This window comes from Mustela nivalis (assembly GCF_964662115.1).
Source record: "Mustela nivalis genome assembly, chromosome: 10".
In the NCBI taxonomy this organism is placed as follows: Eukaryota; Metazoa; Chordata; class Mammalia; order Carnivora; family Mustelidae; genus Mustela; species Mustela nivalis.
The window spans coordinates 25,807,681-25,822,192 of NC_139029.1; the positions used below are offsets into that span (position 1 = coordinate 25,807,681).

The 14,512-nt window shown below is 46.7% G+C and overlaps 1 protein-coding gene across 7 annotated transcripts in view; it reads right to left on the bottom strand.

The window, feature by feature from the left end:
• The window catches only part of KIAA0319L (KIAA0319 like), a 90,407-nt gene that overhangs the window by 11,171 nt on the left and 64,724 nt on the right, over nt 1–14,512 (bottom strand). For 4 of the 7 annotated variants that reach the window (XM_082686859.1, XM_082686856.1, XM_082686857.1 and 1 more), the window contains 8 exons: nt 13,989–14,121; nt 10,755–10,983; nt 9,136–9,259; nt 8,418–8,550; nt 6,520–6,668; nt 5,287–5,438; nt 4,644–4,782; nt 2,779–2,938 (listed from right to left, as the gene is read on the bottom strand). In XM_082686859.1, coding sequence (XP_082542985.1) covers nt 2,779–2,938; nt 4,644–4,782; nt 5,287–5,438; nt 6,520–6,668; nt 8,418–8,550; nt 9,136–9,259; nt 10,755–10,983; nt 13,989–14,121 — 1,219 coding nt within the window. Of the gene's footprint in view, nt 1–2,778; nt 2,939–4,113; nt 4,460–4,643; nt 4,783–5,286; nt 5,439–6,519; nt 6,669–8,417; nt 8,551–9,135; nt 9,260–10,754; nt 10,984–13,988; nt 14,122–14,512 lie in introns of those variants that run through there. The other 3 variants (XM_082686862.1, XM_082686861.1, XM_082686860.1) reach the window with 1 other exon arrangement.

Consider the following 14,512-nt stretch of genomic DNA (forward strand, 5'->3'; position numbering starts at 1 on the left):
ACAGGTCTCAAACTTAAAATAAGCACCAACTGAGCACTCTCTGTGTGGTAGGGACTGTATAAACATCCTCTTATTTAATTCTCAGTAACAACCCTATGAAAGGGGACTCGCATTTTTACAAGTGCACACCAGGTTCAGAGAGGGGAAGTGCCTTGTTCATCATCCCAGAGCTGACACTGACAGGTTTGTCTGGTGTCAGCCCTGTGCTCTTTCCCACTGTTGTAGATTCCCTGCACGCCCATCCTCCTCCTGAATTCCTCAACTAGGCCAATCAGTCCAAGCCAGAAACCCAGAACCACTGTGATCCTGCATCCTCGTCCAGATGCAGTGAGGGTAAGTGTGCCAGCAAACCCTTTCGGGACACTTCCAGCAGCACACCTGCTCACGAATCAGCATTGCGTCTGCCCTGATCCCCACCAGCCCTGGTCAATCTAAGCAGCCACTCGCCCTGTTCCTACTCTCAGGCAGCCAGCAGAGCTTAAAGAGAAAGCCCTAGTCATCACGCTCTGACCCAGTGAGCCCCAACTGTGTGCATGTAGAGAGCTCTGAGGTTTCAGGTGCCCAGACCTCACTCCGGACCAACTGAATCCTCATCTTGGGGGGTGAGGCACAGCTAATGGCATATTCGGTAAAAACTCCCTGTGTGGGGAGACAAACCATGCAAGACTGTGGACTCTGAAAAACAATCTGAGCATTCTGGAGGGGCGGGGGGAGGGAGGTTGGGTGAGCCTGGTGGTGGGTATTGTGGAGGGCACGGATTGCATGGAGCACTGGGTGTGGTGCATAAACAATGAATTCTGGAACACTGAAAAGAAATTTTAAAAATAAATAAAAATTAAAACAACAACAACAACAACCACCTCCAGGTGTTCTGTTATGTAGCTGGAGTTGGGAACCACCACTCTCATCTCCTGTCTCTAACTTTGCCTGAGACCTCAATACCGCTCAGAGCCAAAACCCTTTTCTGGAACTCCTGTTCCCAACCTTTACCATTTTCCTCAGGCTACCCACCTCCTTCTCACCTCCTCAAAGCAGATGGCCTTGCCTCCAGTTTCAGAGACAAAACCCAGCACACTGGTACCAATGCTGTCAGACACCAACTTGTGTGCTTCAGAATCCATCCGTTATAGCACAGCTGCCCGCCCTTCCTCCCCCCTCCAGAGAGACTGCTGCTGCTGCTCCGCCCACAGCTGGGCCCCCAGACCTGCCCCCATTTGGAAGCCACCTCCCCAGCCTCTACCTTCTACTTTTCCTCTGCACCTTCCCTCAGTCTATAAAAGTGCTCAAGTATCTCCTGTCTTTGAAAGGTGTTCTTTCAACCTCCCATCTTCTCTTCAGCTCCAGCCTCGTCATATTTACCATCTCTGTATCCTCCAACCATGACATGAATTTGCCTTCTGTCCCCAACATCGAAGTAAAATCCTCTCACTGTACTTCTAATGATCTCCCAATCAAAAAGCCAAAAGCCTGTTTTATGTCCTCATCATACTCTTCCTCTGTGGCATCTGAACCCTTTGGCAGCCCCCACCTGCCAGCAGACTGCTCCCATCTGCTTTTCCTCCCGCCTCTACTATTGGTTCCCAGTTTCCTTTGCTGGCTTTTCTTTCCTTGCCTCCTCCTTAAATACTGGGGTTCTCTGGCACGCCGGACACTCCCCCAGTGTGACTCATCTGTCCTCATGGCTTTGATTCCTGCCTGTGTGCCGTGACTCCCTACCTCTGGCATTTTTTCCCACCCCAAGTTCCAACCTATACTTGCCACTGTCTGATGAAATATCTCTACATATCACCCATGAGACACCCAAAATGCAACAGTCAAAATTGAACTCATGATCTTTTCTTTGAAACTGATTCCCTCTGAATCCCTAACTTCAGTAAATGCGTCCACTATCCATCCAGGCATGTAAACCTAAAGCCTTCGGTTTGATGCTTCATTCACCTTCATCCCCAAAGGATCCCCAAGTCCTTCTGATTTACCTTTGTTTTCTTTTCATTTCTTCTCCTCTTCTGTTATTCCATTGCCACTACCTTAACTTAGGTTTTATTACCTTTTTACTAGACTAGTTCTAGGCTCCCCAACCCTGCGTCTCTCCCTATTTTGCTGTAGCCTCCATAGTACTGGTCTTCCTAAAACAAAACAAAAACCCAAATTTTCTTGCTTCAAGAACAAAACAAAAACTTCACACATATAAAACTTGAGTCCTCCCCGCCTTCCCAAACTTTTATAAAAACGAAACTCCTTGGCTTGCTTGTGACTGTTGCCCATCTGCACAGCTGGTCTCATCTCCCCCCTTGTCCTGGGGCCTAGGAAGTGCTCTGAACCAAAGGACTTCTTCCAGGGGAAACTCGGTACTTTCATATCACAGGACCATGGCTCATGCTATTCCCCTTTTATGAATTTCCTCTGAGTCTTTCTATGCTTGCTTGGTGGAAAATCCTGCCCCTACTCTTCTGAAAGAATTAATTGGCCTTGCCTGTGTCTCCGTGATACCTCAGTCTGTCAAATTCACCCTGTATTAATGTTATATGCTTATTCTGACTGTCTTCCCTACTAGACTATGACCTGGTACCTAACACCCTGCTACAATATCTAATACTGAGTATGTGACCTGTGCTAGAAGAGACAAGTTCATTCAAGGAACGGAAACCATGAGCAGTTCTTGGTCAGAGAGCCCACCCTTCTCTATCTACCCACACTACTTCTCAGCTCAATTGGGAAGCCCAGGGGGCCCCTGGTCTTGCCTTTTCACACACACACACACACCCATTTCCCAGCTACCTCTGCTCCGTGTATGGCTGAATCTTTTGCACAATGATGTCGGAATCCAGCACCCCCAGGAGGACTCCAATCTGGCGGATGAACATCCCTTTCAGCCTCTCAGTTAGCTGACTGACGTTGACATCCAAGATGATCTCCACCAGGTGGTTTTTCCTGGGATCTGGAAAGCATGTGAATCAGTCATGGCTTTGGAAGGAGGAGTGTGAACACAGACCTGCCACTGTGCATCCGTTCTGGCACAGGAGTGAAAGCAGTGAGAGCATTCAGGAATGCAACTGACCTCCTGCAAGTGGAAAGGGACTAGACTGAACTGCCAGTAATGTAATCAAGGGCTGATGTGGAGAGCTCTATGCCATCCAGACAACTACCACACGTGAGCTGGGCATCGGGCCGTAGCAGGGAGACCACAGGTTTGGTGAAGGGAATGCGGAAGAGAACACTTCGAGGTCTGGTCTAAAAGCTTCTGCCCTGGGGCGCCCGAGGTGGCTCAGTTGGTTAAGCGTCAGACTCTTGGTTTGGCTCAGGTCATGCTCTCAAGGTCACAAAGGCATCAGGCTCCCCACTCACTGGGGAATCTGCACAAAGGTTTCTCGCCCTCTACCCTTCCCCCCGCTCTCTCTCTCAAATAAATAAAATCTTTAATAATAATAATAATTAAAGCTTTTTCCCAGTTGACTTTGCTGAGCTCTCCAGGCTGAGTGGGGGATATCTACAATCTCTCCACAATCTAGTTTTCAATGACTTGCTATGCTTTGTCTACAACAATGAGAGGGAAAATGTTCATCTCAACAATCTTACTGATAATGGAATTGTATCAGCCCTACAGGTTTGAAGACAGTAAACACACAAAAAATCTGGGTGGTCAAGAAACAAGGACTTCCCTAGAGCAATATCAGAGCACGATGTTCTTGTAACTCTAGAACTGGGAGACCACTTTCCTTCATTTCTGATTGTGTCCTAGAGACTGCTCTGCACTTGGAACTTAAAAGCGATTATTCAGAATACCTTATTCCCATAACTGGATGCACCATTTGCCTGTCCTGATGTATCATTTACATAATTAGTAAACTATTTGTGATCTGATTTGAAACACAGAAGAGACTTTATCGTGTCTTGGCTGTTGTCCTTCGTAGAGGCAGGACAAGGACTAGAAGATCCGCCAAGATCCCTTCCCATCTAAGACATCTGTACATGAGCTTGGCCTATATAACAAAGAGTAGATTGAAAGTTAATACCTTCTCATCAGATGCTCAGGAATTTATAAAGCTCTACCCCACCCCACACTCCTTCCCTAATACCAAATCAGCCTCAAAGCAAAATAAAAACACGGTTCTATTTAAGAAAGAAATTTTATTTCTGCAAATCTGAAAAATGTAAAGGATACCAGTTACTTTACCTTCCCTGGGCTGTCAGATAAAGCCTGAGGCTCAACTTATAAAAATAAATTGTTTTCTGCAGCTGGGTGGTGATGAGACATCATGACTCAAGTTATTCCTGTGCTCAGATTCCCGAAGCACCCAGAGCCCTCTCTCCTCCATCACAGGGACAGGAGGGAGTGCTGGACCAGGGACATGAGGGCCTGGCTCTGACACAACTGTTGTGTGACACTGAGCAAGCCCTGCCCTCTGGGAGTCTCCGTTTCTCCATCGGAAATGGGGGGGTGGAGCAGGGGTCCATAATCCTGCGTGGGGAGGAGGGGTACTGTTGAAACAGAGTCCAAGGATTTTTCAGCTCAGGGTTTCTCAGGCGTTTAGAAGCTGGCTTTGCCACCTGTCTCTGTCCTACCGGGGGAAAGGGGCCCAGGTCCGAGGTCCTGCTGGGCTAGGCCAGCACTCCCAGCCAGTCCCAGTGCTAAATGAACTCACCAGGCTTCACCTCCACGGTAGTCCGATCCATGTCACTCTCCCCCTTCGCATCAGTCACGTGCAGGTGAAATGTGTAGGTGCCCTCAACCAGGTTCGAAAGAAAGAGGATTGGGTGGTGGTCAGAGTGATTTAGCACCTCCTGTGGGGTTGAACAACACTGGCTACACCAAAGGGCAAAACAGACTCCTTTTGTGGGGTTGGGTGCTGTTTGTTATAACTAAGCTCCCTCTGGGCAGCTCCTGCTTTGTAAAAGCTTTGCAGCCCACAGATGCAAGATTAGGGCATCCAGTTCAGCTCAGGTCCTGATCCTAGGTTCTTGGGATCGAGCCCCGCATCAGGCTCTCTGCTCAGCGGGGAGCCTGCTTCCGCCTTTCTCTCTGCCTGCCTTTCTGCCTACTTGTGATCTCTGTCAGTCAAATAAATAAATAAATAATCTTAAAAAAAAAAAAATTAGAGCATCCTAGCTTACAGAGCAATGCTAGGCAAATCATTTGGGTTCCCTGAATTTCAGAGGGCAATCCAGGTTTGACATAAGAGACCACCCCTCACCCATGTTGAAACAGATCCTGGAATGTTTGGCTCAGTTTCCTCTCCCCATCTCATCACATTGACCCTGTGTAGCTCTCTGGTTCCTGACACTTACCCCTGCCGCTGGGCTCCCTTCATCTCGGGTCCAGAGGTAGCTGACTATTCCCTTGTCATCTGACGACTTGGAGCCATCCAGCTCTGCTGTGTCCGTGGGCAAGGTAATCACTACATTCCCAGTTATCTTGGCTACAGGCGGTTTGTTCATTTCTAACCAAAGAGATATCAGTGAAATAACATTCTGGAAAAGAAAGAATGCTTCTTCATGATGCTTAGGGGGAAATTAACATCGAAAGTATCTGAAACAGAGAAAGCTATCATAAGCACCTATTCATGCCAGCACCTAACAGCAGAGCGGGGGTTTTTTTTGACAATGAGCTATTGGGGGTTAGGACCCAGTGAAGACCAGGCTTCAGTTCCCCTCTCTCCATGGTAATAAAACCCAGCCCAGCAAAATGTTTTTCTGACATCGTCCAGCAGAGAGGGCTGAGTCTTCTCCTGGGTCCTCCTAGCAGCTTCCCTGAAAGGGTTCCATGTGTCTTCTCGGGAAGCATGTGGTGTCTAGATACAGAGACCCCAACTGGGCTAAAAAGCCTTACACTTTAGATTTCACGTAGCTGATAGCACACATTCTCTTCAAAATATGACCTAAAAATGTTATTTTTTCAACATCTTCTTTTATTCCTTAATACTCTAACAGAGAGAGAGGGGAAAAAAAAAAAAAGACCTCTCTTCCCCTGGGCCCCAGCTGCAGCCTTGTTTACTCAGGTGTGCAGTCTCTAGCAGCTGAGCACGGACACCCTAGCAGGAGTGACCCTCGTGCCTCTTATAGCCCTCCCCCAGGGCCATCGTCGGTCTGGGCCTGCAAACCTCAGCAAACCCACAGACTCCTGCCTCATGCTGGCATCCGGTCCACAGGCTCACAGAGGACCACAGGAAACTAAGAGCATGACAGTCATTCTAAGGCCTGACAGCAGGTGTCACTGCAGCCAGCAAGAGAACCACAGAAACCCCAGGGCTTAGCAGTGGAGGCAAAATAAAAATGCAAAGGAAAAAAAAACAAATTCTTTCCCTAATCAACTGAGAAGGAAGGTGGGGGACAAGAAGTTAAAATTCACCTTGCATTCACTCCCAACTAAAGGCTGTTTTAGAAGCACATAACAGCTGCCCTTCTCCCCAGTTTACCCTGCCACCCCTTATCTCTGGTCAATTTCTGCTGCCAAAAAAGGAGATGCCCAGTTCCTCAGGTATCTGACCCAGAGACTGCACCAACCCAAGGGCAGGAAGGTACCTTCTTTGACAATGACATTCACAGAACTTTGGCTTTGCAGGTTCCTCTCATCTTTGACAGTCAAGGTGAACACATAGGTTCCCACTTGGAGCCCCGTCACAGTGGCGACACTGCTGTTAGCATTCTCAAGCTGCACGCCATCAGGTCCCCTGGACAAAGACAGAAACCAGAGGGTGGAGTTGTACCTGTTGGCTATTCTCCTGTCCCTGACTCAGCAGGAGCAGACAATTACTGCCTCAGCCGAGACACGAACTATTGTTTCCCAGCCCTTGAGAGGGCATGTTTAAAAATATTCCATTTGGACAGAGCGTCATTTCGCCCCAAAATACAGGCTCCCCTGCCGATCAGAAAATTCCATTCACCAGCTTTCAAACATATCTGGCTTTATCCTTTCTATGAATTTCTAGAACATTCAAACCCTTTGCTGTTCCAGTTTGTAAAGGGAAGAAAGTGCTCTGAGCAGGTCTCTGATCAAAAGAATGATTTCAGAGTGATGTTTCTGAAAAGCATTTCTGGCCCAGTAGTTGGTTCAGCTCTTGCCAGCAAAGGAGCAGGATGCGTTTCTTAATCACATGCCAAACTCCCTCCTACTAAAAAGCCAAGGAAAGGAAATGGGCCAAGGCTGCAGAGGAACTCTTAGCAAAACCATCCTCATCTCAGCAGCTCTAAAGCCAAGCTCCCTGCAGCTCCTGGACAGTGGTACAGAGGACCCCGGACACCCTGCAGCCTTCCTCCACCCGTGGGGCCTCACACAGCAGCCTGCAGCCAGGGAGTGAGCTCTGTGCCAACATCCAGGCATAGCTCTACATATTCCAAGGAGCAAAATGCCCCCAGAGTTTTCCTTAAAATTATAGGATGACAAGAGAAATCTGCAGTCTCCCAGGTTTTGCTTTGTTTTGCTGTTTAAATCTACAATCTCTGGCCCCAGTCATCCCTCCGAAGCAGATCTCTTCCAAGAAGCTACTCTCAGCATCAGTTCTGCTGTAGGCACTAGTGAAACTCAGCTGAAGGTTTATCAGCTATGTCTTCAACAGTTATAATTCAAACACACTGGGCTGAGGAAGACTTGGTTATCCACAAGAGATAAGAGCCAAGGAAAAGAATTTCTAAAATCCAACTCAGCAATCGTTAAGTCAAGTCACTTCTACAGTCAAGTTATAGCCACTTGCCACCCATTTCTATGCCCTCATCAAAAACAAAAATAAAACAAAGAGTTCAGTCTGTCCTGTCATTGGTACCTTTGGAAACTAAGAATGCTTTTAACTGTTCCTTAGAATTCTTTTGCTTCCCGTGGGATCCTGCATACAATTTGAGTTCCATTTGTTATGGCTTAAAGAAGCTGAAAGAAACTGTGAGAACCAGAAATGGTTCGATTAGGTAATTCCAGTTTAATTATTATTATTTTGGTTAGTTCCTTTGGCCTCTCATTAACATAATTCATAAATGGTGTCTTTAAGGAAATGATACCAGAGCAATGTTTTCATTGTGCAGATGAATTTTCAATTCTCTGTAATAGCTTTTCTGCCCCATCCCCACTGCCAGCCTTACCCAGTTAATTTTGAGCAACGGTATTTTTCTGGTCCATTACCCCTTCCATCCTGCCTCTCAAGTGTAATTAAACTGTGCATTTCGGCAGATGGATTGTACCTGTAAAAGTACCAGGACCACAAAGTACTAATTGGAGACTAGCTGACGGCAAGCATTGTTTTTTTTTTTTTCTTACAACGATTATTTTCTGTCATTTTCTTAGAGTTGAAGTTTAGGACGGCTAATGTTTCTTTCTCAGTCATCCCCCTTGGATAAGCCAGAAGAGCAAGTGAACTCTTAAACACAAGTAAGTCCTTGCTTTCAAAGGCCTGGAGACGTTGCAGCAGTAGAGGTTTTGCGTCAATACTCACTGTGTTTTCTCCCAGAGATAGGAGATAATTTTCTGATCATCAGAGCTTTTGCTGCCATCCAGGGTTGTGCTGTCCACCGGAAGGGTCAGCTCTTTATCTGGGCCTGCATCTGCCTGTGGAGGCTTGTTGTTTTCTAGAAGACAGAGATAGCGAGGTCAAAAGCAGGCAGTTCAGCTGGGAAAGGAGAGGAACTAACAGGGACATATGTTCTGGAAGACATGAGAACTCTGCCTCTCAGCCCACAAAACTATCAGAAACTGTGGGTCAGGGAGCGCACAATGAAGAATATTAAGACTGAACCCTTTTTATAAGAATACAGTGGAATGTAATGAAGTTGTAATGCCGTGCTACATTTTAGACTCGATGCTCTGGGTGTTCAGAAGAGAGGGTCTGAGTGATAAGGTAGGGCCTTATGGAGGAAGTGGGCTTTAAGCTGTCCCTTAAAGGCCATGGGAGGGTTTGGGATAACAGAAACTCTATCTGCTATGTCCCCTTGAAAGCACAATAACCAGCCACGGGCAAGACCACAGCTGAGGTTGTGAAGTCCTGTCTCTACCTCTGAAGCAAGCACTCAAAATGGACAACCACAGTTGCCAGTGGCCCGTGGATTGCCACCTCCCACTCCAGCATCGTAGAGCTCAGAACCCAGACCCTCTTGTCCCGCACAGTACAAGGGGTCGGCCTGCAGAAGGGCCTGCACAATAAGGCTAGAACTTACCAGGCTGCACGATGACAGTCACCTGGGCGGTAGCCTGCTGTCCAATGGTGTCCGTCACTGTGAGCTGGTAAGTATAGTCTCCTTCTTGCATGGCAGAGAGCTGCAGGGTTGGGGTTCTAACCCCCTGCATGTATAAATACAGACAAGTGGGAAAGCAGACTCCCAGAATCACAACGTCACACGTCCTACTCCAGCCTAAAAGATGCACCTAGTTTTCTAGAGCTACTGCGTGTGGCATCAGACACTGTGGGACATCCTGTTAAAAGTAAAGGGCTCCCCTTTCAAGGGGAGAACCTTCCCTGACAGCAGCAGTTTCAAATAAAGTCCGAGTTCTCACGAGGGAGAGGAGGACAGGAAAATGTGCAGAGAGAACCAAGTTCGGTCTTTATGACCCAAGCCAGAAAGGAGGCCAGGAGTGTAGAATAAAATAACACACTATTAAAACCATGTTCTTCCTGCTGAGGCCACTCAGTGATCTTAACCCAGCTGCCTGAGTAGCACGTGGCAGCAACGGCCGATGCCGTGCGGTCACCAGCCGGGTTGTGCAGATTCTGCAGCAGCAGAGAAACCGAACAGGATATCTAACAAAAGCCAGGTGAAATGTGAGCTTTAAGTCAGGCCTCCAATTTGGAAACACAGAGCGTCAGAAGGAACATTATACACAATTTAGGGCAAACTTCCAAGGCAGGAACTTCCTCTAGAACAGTGGACAAAGCTTGACAGCCTCTAGGCAGAATCCAGCGTGCAGACATTTTGTTTGGTCTGCAGTATCTTAAAAGCTGGAAATTTTCTTTTTCTTTTTGAAGATTTTAAGTAATTGTTATACCCAACATGGGGCTCAAACTCACTCAAACTCAAAAAAGTCACATGCTCCTCTGAGCCGGGCATGTGCCCCAAAAGTTGGAAATTTTCACATACAGGTCTAGATTTGTTTTTTCTTGGAAAGCTGGGCCCCTCTAGGAATACTGGGACCATATTTCCATGTGGCAACAACTCACTGAGGCGCAGCTGACCACTTCAGTCAGGGGTTATGTTGTCTGGTTTGCCACAGGCCCTACTCAGTTTTATTTACTTACCTCACGTGCCCGGTGGCAGGTCTAGTCTCCTACATATGTCCAGAGAGCCGACTGGGCTACTCCAAGTGTAGTACAGCTCATTAAGATTTGCAACCTTGTTTCATGATCTCAGGGTCATGGGATCCAGCCCCTGTCAGGCTCCATGCTGAGCTGACGCCTGCCTGAGATCCTCTCTCTCCCTCTGCCCCTCCTCCCTGCTCTCCCTGTACCCCAAACACACGAGTGTGCTCTCTCTCAAAAAAAAAAAAAAAAAAAATCTGTACCCTTGTGGCTTTGGGTAGTCTGGCTCTCTGGCATCATCCTAGAACACATCCTTTAATACTAAACATTGAAGACAAAGGTTTTGGTAATGTGTTCCTTAAAGGCTCTTTAAATTTTCTAGGTGTTTTTTGTTTTTTTTTTTTTTTAATTCTAGTGTTCAGCATTTTGTATCGATTGGCTTTGGTCATTAAAATGGGAGCAAAAATAAGGCTCATAAGGGCAAGCCAGTCCAGCAGCTGTAATTCTCCTGGGCAAGAAGAGACGGATGCCATTCCCTCCTACCTGCATCTCCACCACTTTCCCCTTGCTGCTCGGGCTGAGTGACCACTCATAGCTGGTGATGCCATGGTCATCAGTGCTCTGGTTCCCAAAGAGTGTGATGGAGTTTTGGGGCAGGGTGATCACTTGGTTGGGGCCTGCATTGGCCACAGGGGGGTAATCCACCGCTTTGTTCACCGTCAAACTTGCAGTGGTAGAGCTGCTTGCTCCGTCAGAGTCCACCACCGTCAAGCTAGCAGGGCAGAGAAAGGAGTGCAATCAGGCAGGGATGGGCTGAAGGAAGAGGCAGCGATCTGAGAGGACTGAAATATTGAGGCTAAGAAATACCAAGGCAGCAGGGGTACCAAATGATTACCAATTCTTTATGCATTCTTCTCGGACAGGCAGACTACGACTAAATGCTCACCCTGACCGAGCGCCAGGCACTGTTCCAAGTGCTTTCTATCTCCTTAAATCCTCACAACGGTTCCATAAAGCACGACGCTCATTTTACTCCTTACATATACAAGGAGACTAAGGCACAGAGAGGTAACTTGCCCAAGCTTGAGTGGAGTCAGAACGCGAATCCAGGAACTACATTGCCAGCACCGTTCTGCTCTGCCACCTGCACCTGTCCGTGCGCTGGGAACTTCACAGGCACTGTCTTCCCTGGCCCTCCCAACAATCATATGAAGTAGGTGTCCTCCATCTCCCTGGACAGGAAGCTGACAGAGGCTACGTCACCTGCCCAGGGCTACACAGTGAGCCAAGATGCAAGCCCAGTTCTCTGACTCCAAAGCCCAGAAACCAAGTTTTAAGCGTAGTTAACCCCTGGCCCCTAAAGCCACGGGGCTCAAAGGCGGCCCCGAATAGATCAAGCACTGACTGCAGCCCGCTCTCCTCCTGCCATCCTGCCTCAGCCATGCATACATCGCAAGAAGGGATGCCCTGGGCAGACAGCCCCTGGGATGGACCAGGAGGGCCGGCTCCGGTAAGACAGGAGCCCAAGATGCAAATGAATTCTCCTACGCAACAGCCCCACAGCTTGTGCCAGTGTGAAACAGGATTTGCAAGAGGAAAAAAAAAATGTTCATTTATAAGAGCAGGCTTTTACCTAAATGATGCCTTCCAGCTGAACAGCCTAAAGCTTCTCTTGCCACCTCAAAATGTGAGCATAAGCAAGCAAGGAGGTTTGGGTTCCTTCCATTTTGCTGACAGAAAGAGGAAAAGCATAGAAAAGACATGTCGTTTGTTTAAATCTCACCACCAGCCACAGACAGAGCCAGACATCTGTGGGGCTGCATCCCACAGTCTCACCTTTTACCTAGGGCCTGAGGGGCATTTGGGGGATTTTAGCCTTTAGAGAAAGAGCACAAAAACATCAGACACACATATCTGAAGAAGAAAAATCCACAGAAATTTTCCTCTTTTTCCATTTTCCATGTTGTTTTCACAGTTTTTTTGTTTTTGTTTTTTTTTTAACATATCCTATTTGTCTCCTATTTCAGAGCAGAAGCAAGTTATAGACAAATGGCAAGATGGCAGCTGCCCATTTACTCTTTCACCTCAGTCCCAGGCTTGCCTGCGAGAATCCTGGACCCGATGAGCAGCCGACCACAGGGTTGGCCACTGCCATGTCAAAGGGGGAGAGAAGGAAAGGTGACTGGAACCAAACAGACTGGATCTTAATGCTAATCAAATCCAGTCCCATCATTTCATAAATTGAAACTGACAGAAAAGAAGAATCACTCCCAATACCGCATCCGCCCAAACACTATGATTGAAAGTGCAGACTCAAGTCATGTTGCCTGTGTGACCTTGGGCAAGTTACTTAACCTCTCTGTGCCTAAATTTCCTAATCTACAAAAAATAGTAATTATAATACTTGTATAGGATTAAATGAGCCACTGCCTGCACAGAGCTCACAACAGTACTAAACACACAGTAAGTGTTCCAGAAGCAGGAACTATTACTATTACTTTTTTTTAAAAGGATCAACCTGGCCCAAGCTAAATTTCTTAAGTGTTAGAACTCCTATATTAGAAATCGAAGGTAAAATCAACTCACATTTCCATTTTAAGCCAATGAGAAGGCTCTAACCTTGTGGAATGGCAGCTGCCTTTCATTCATCTGAAGTCTTAAGTCAGTAAGAGTGCTGCTAAGTCATATTTATTTACAGGGCAGGTGCTGTTCTAGGACCTGTCACTGTCTCTGGTAGTGTCAAAACCTGGTAAACTACAGACCCAGTGAGGAAGAGAGACACCCACGAATAAACTATTGCACCACAGAGAAGGTTCTGGGAGAGACATGTTCCCTCCTCTCGGAGGAATCTCAGGAGGGTCTACTCTGCCTCACAGAAAACTGAGAGGTAGGTCCTTAAGGATGGGCAGAACTCTGATGGACTGAGAAGAGCATTCAAGGAAGCATGAACAAAATATGTAAGGTCAGGTCAAGGAGTGGAACAGAGTGAGTCCGGACTTGGTTACAGAATCTGTACTTTGGTTCTAGCTGAAATGTGTGACCTCAGAGAAGTTAGTAAATACAATGAGCCTCATTTTTCTCAGATGTAAAATGAATTTAATATCATGTACATATGCTGTTTTATGATACTCACATGCAAGTGCTCTGTAACAGACAAGGAGTTTTGCAAACCTAAAGAGGACTACTCTTGAGTCAGCTCACACTCTTACTAATCACATCCTAGAATGCAGACTACGAGTTCCCAGGACTATCTTTGAACCAAAGTCTCTAAAAACCCCAGCAGAAAAAGATCCCACAAATCATACTGAAATAAGCTGTTAGTCCAAAGTAAAGATTTTGAGATCTTGTAAGTTGAGGAAGCATTTACCAAAGGGAAGAGACGAGATAGGAATGGGTTCCTTCTAGATTTTTCCTGAGAAAAGGCACAGGAAGCTAGGCCCTTTCACTTAATGACAGAAATCCCCAAAAAATGGGGATCTGCCAGGCACAGCTTTGGGAATGGTTAACTGTGGTGGGTCCTGATCTACTATGCAAGGCCCGTTGCCCTAGAAACATCACTGTTGTGACCACAGCCACCAACAGGACTCAAGAGAACTAATGGAACCAAAGGTTCTATTGCTTCTCGGCCTTTTGGCTAAGATCAAGTGTGAAACCAAAGGCTCTATCATCAACCAAGTCTATAATGACTTTGATATCTGTCAGAGTTACTTCTAGGAGAATGTAAAACCCACAAGGGAAAAGCATAGCCTAAGGGAAACTTGAAGGGTCCTAATTTACCTGAAAGTGTAGTTCCCAGGGACGAGCTTACTTAGTTTTAATATGGCCGTGTCTTCAGAAATCTTCTCTTCTCTCAGAGGTCCCTTAAGCTCCTCCCAATGGTATTGGACGATTTTATCATCATCAGTGCTTTCTTGACCATAAAGAAACATCAGTTACAACACGAGAGCGCTGGGTCTCAGCACTTACCCAGCTTACACAAACCAGGGCAACTACCCAGAGATGTGAGGCTAGGAAAACTTCATGAAAGGACAGACTATCTCTCCAGAGTGTTTCTCCCCTAGGAATATTGGGTCATTCTGCCTCGCTATGAATATTCCACTGTGTAGTTTTCCAAGGACCCCAACACAGGCAACCTCTGGTTAAAATGCTACTGTATGAAAAAAGGAAATCAACAATTCTTAAACACGTGAAAAGATAAAACCTTACTTAAAATAAAAGAAACGCAAATTTAAATTACACTTCAGATACTGTTTCTTTAAACCTACCTGCTTGGTGAGGCCAAAGTTTCAGAACACACTCTG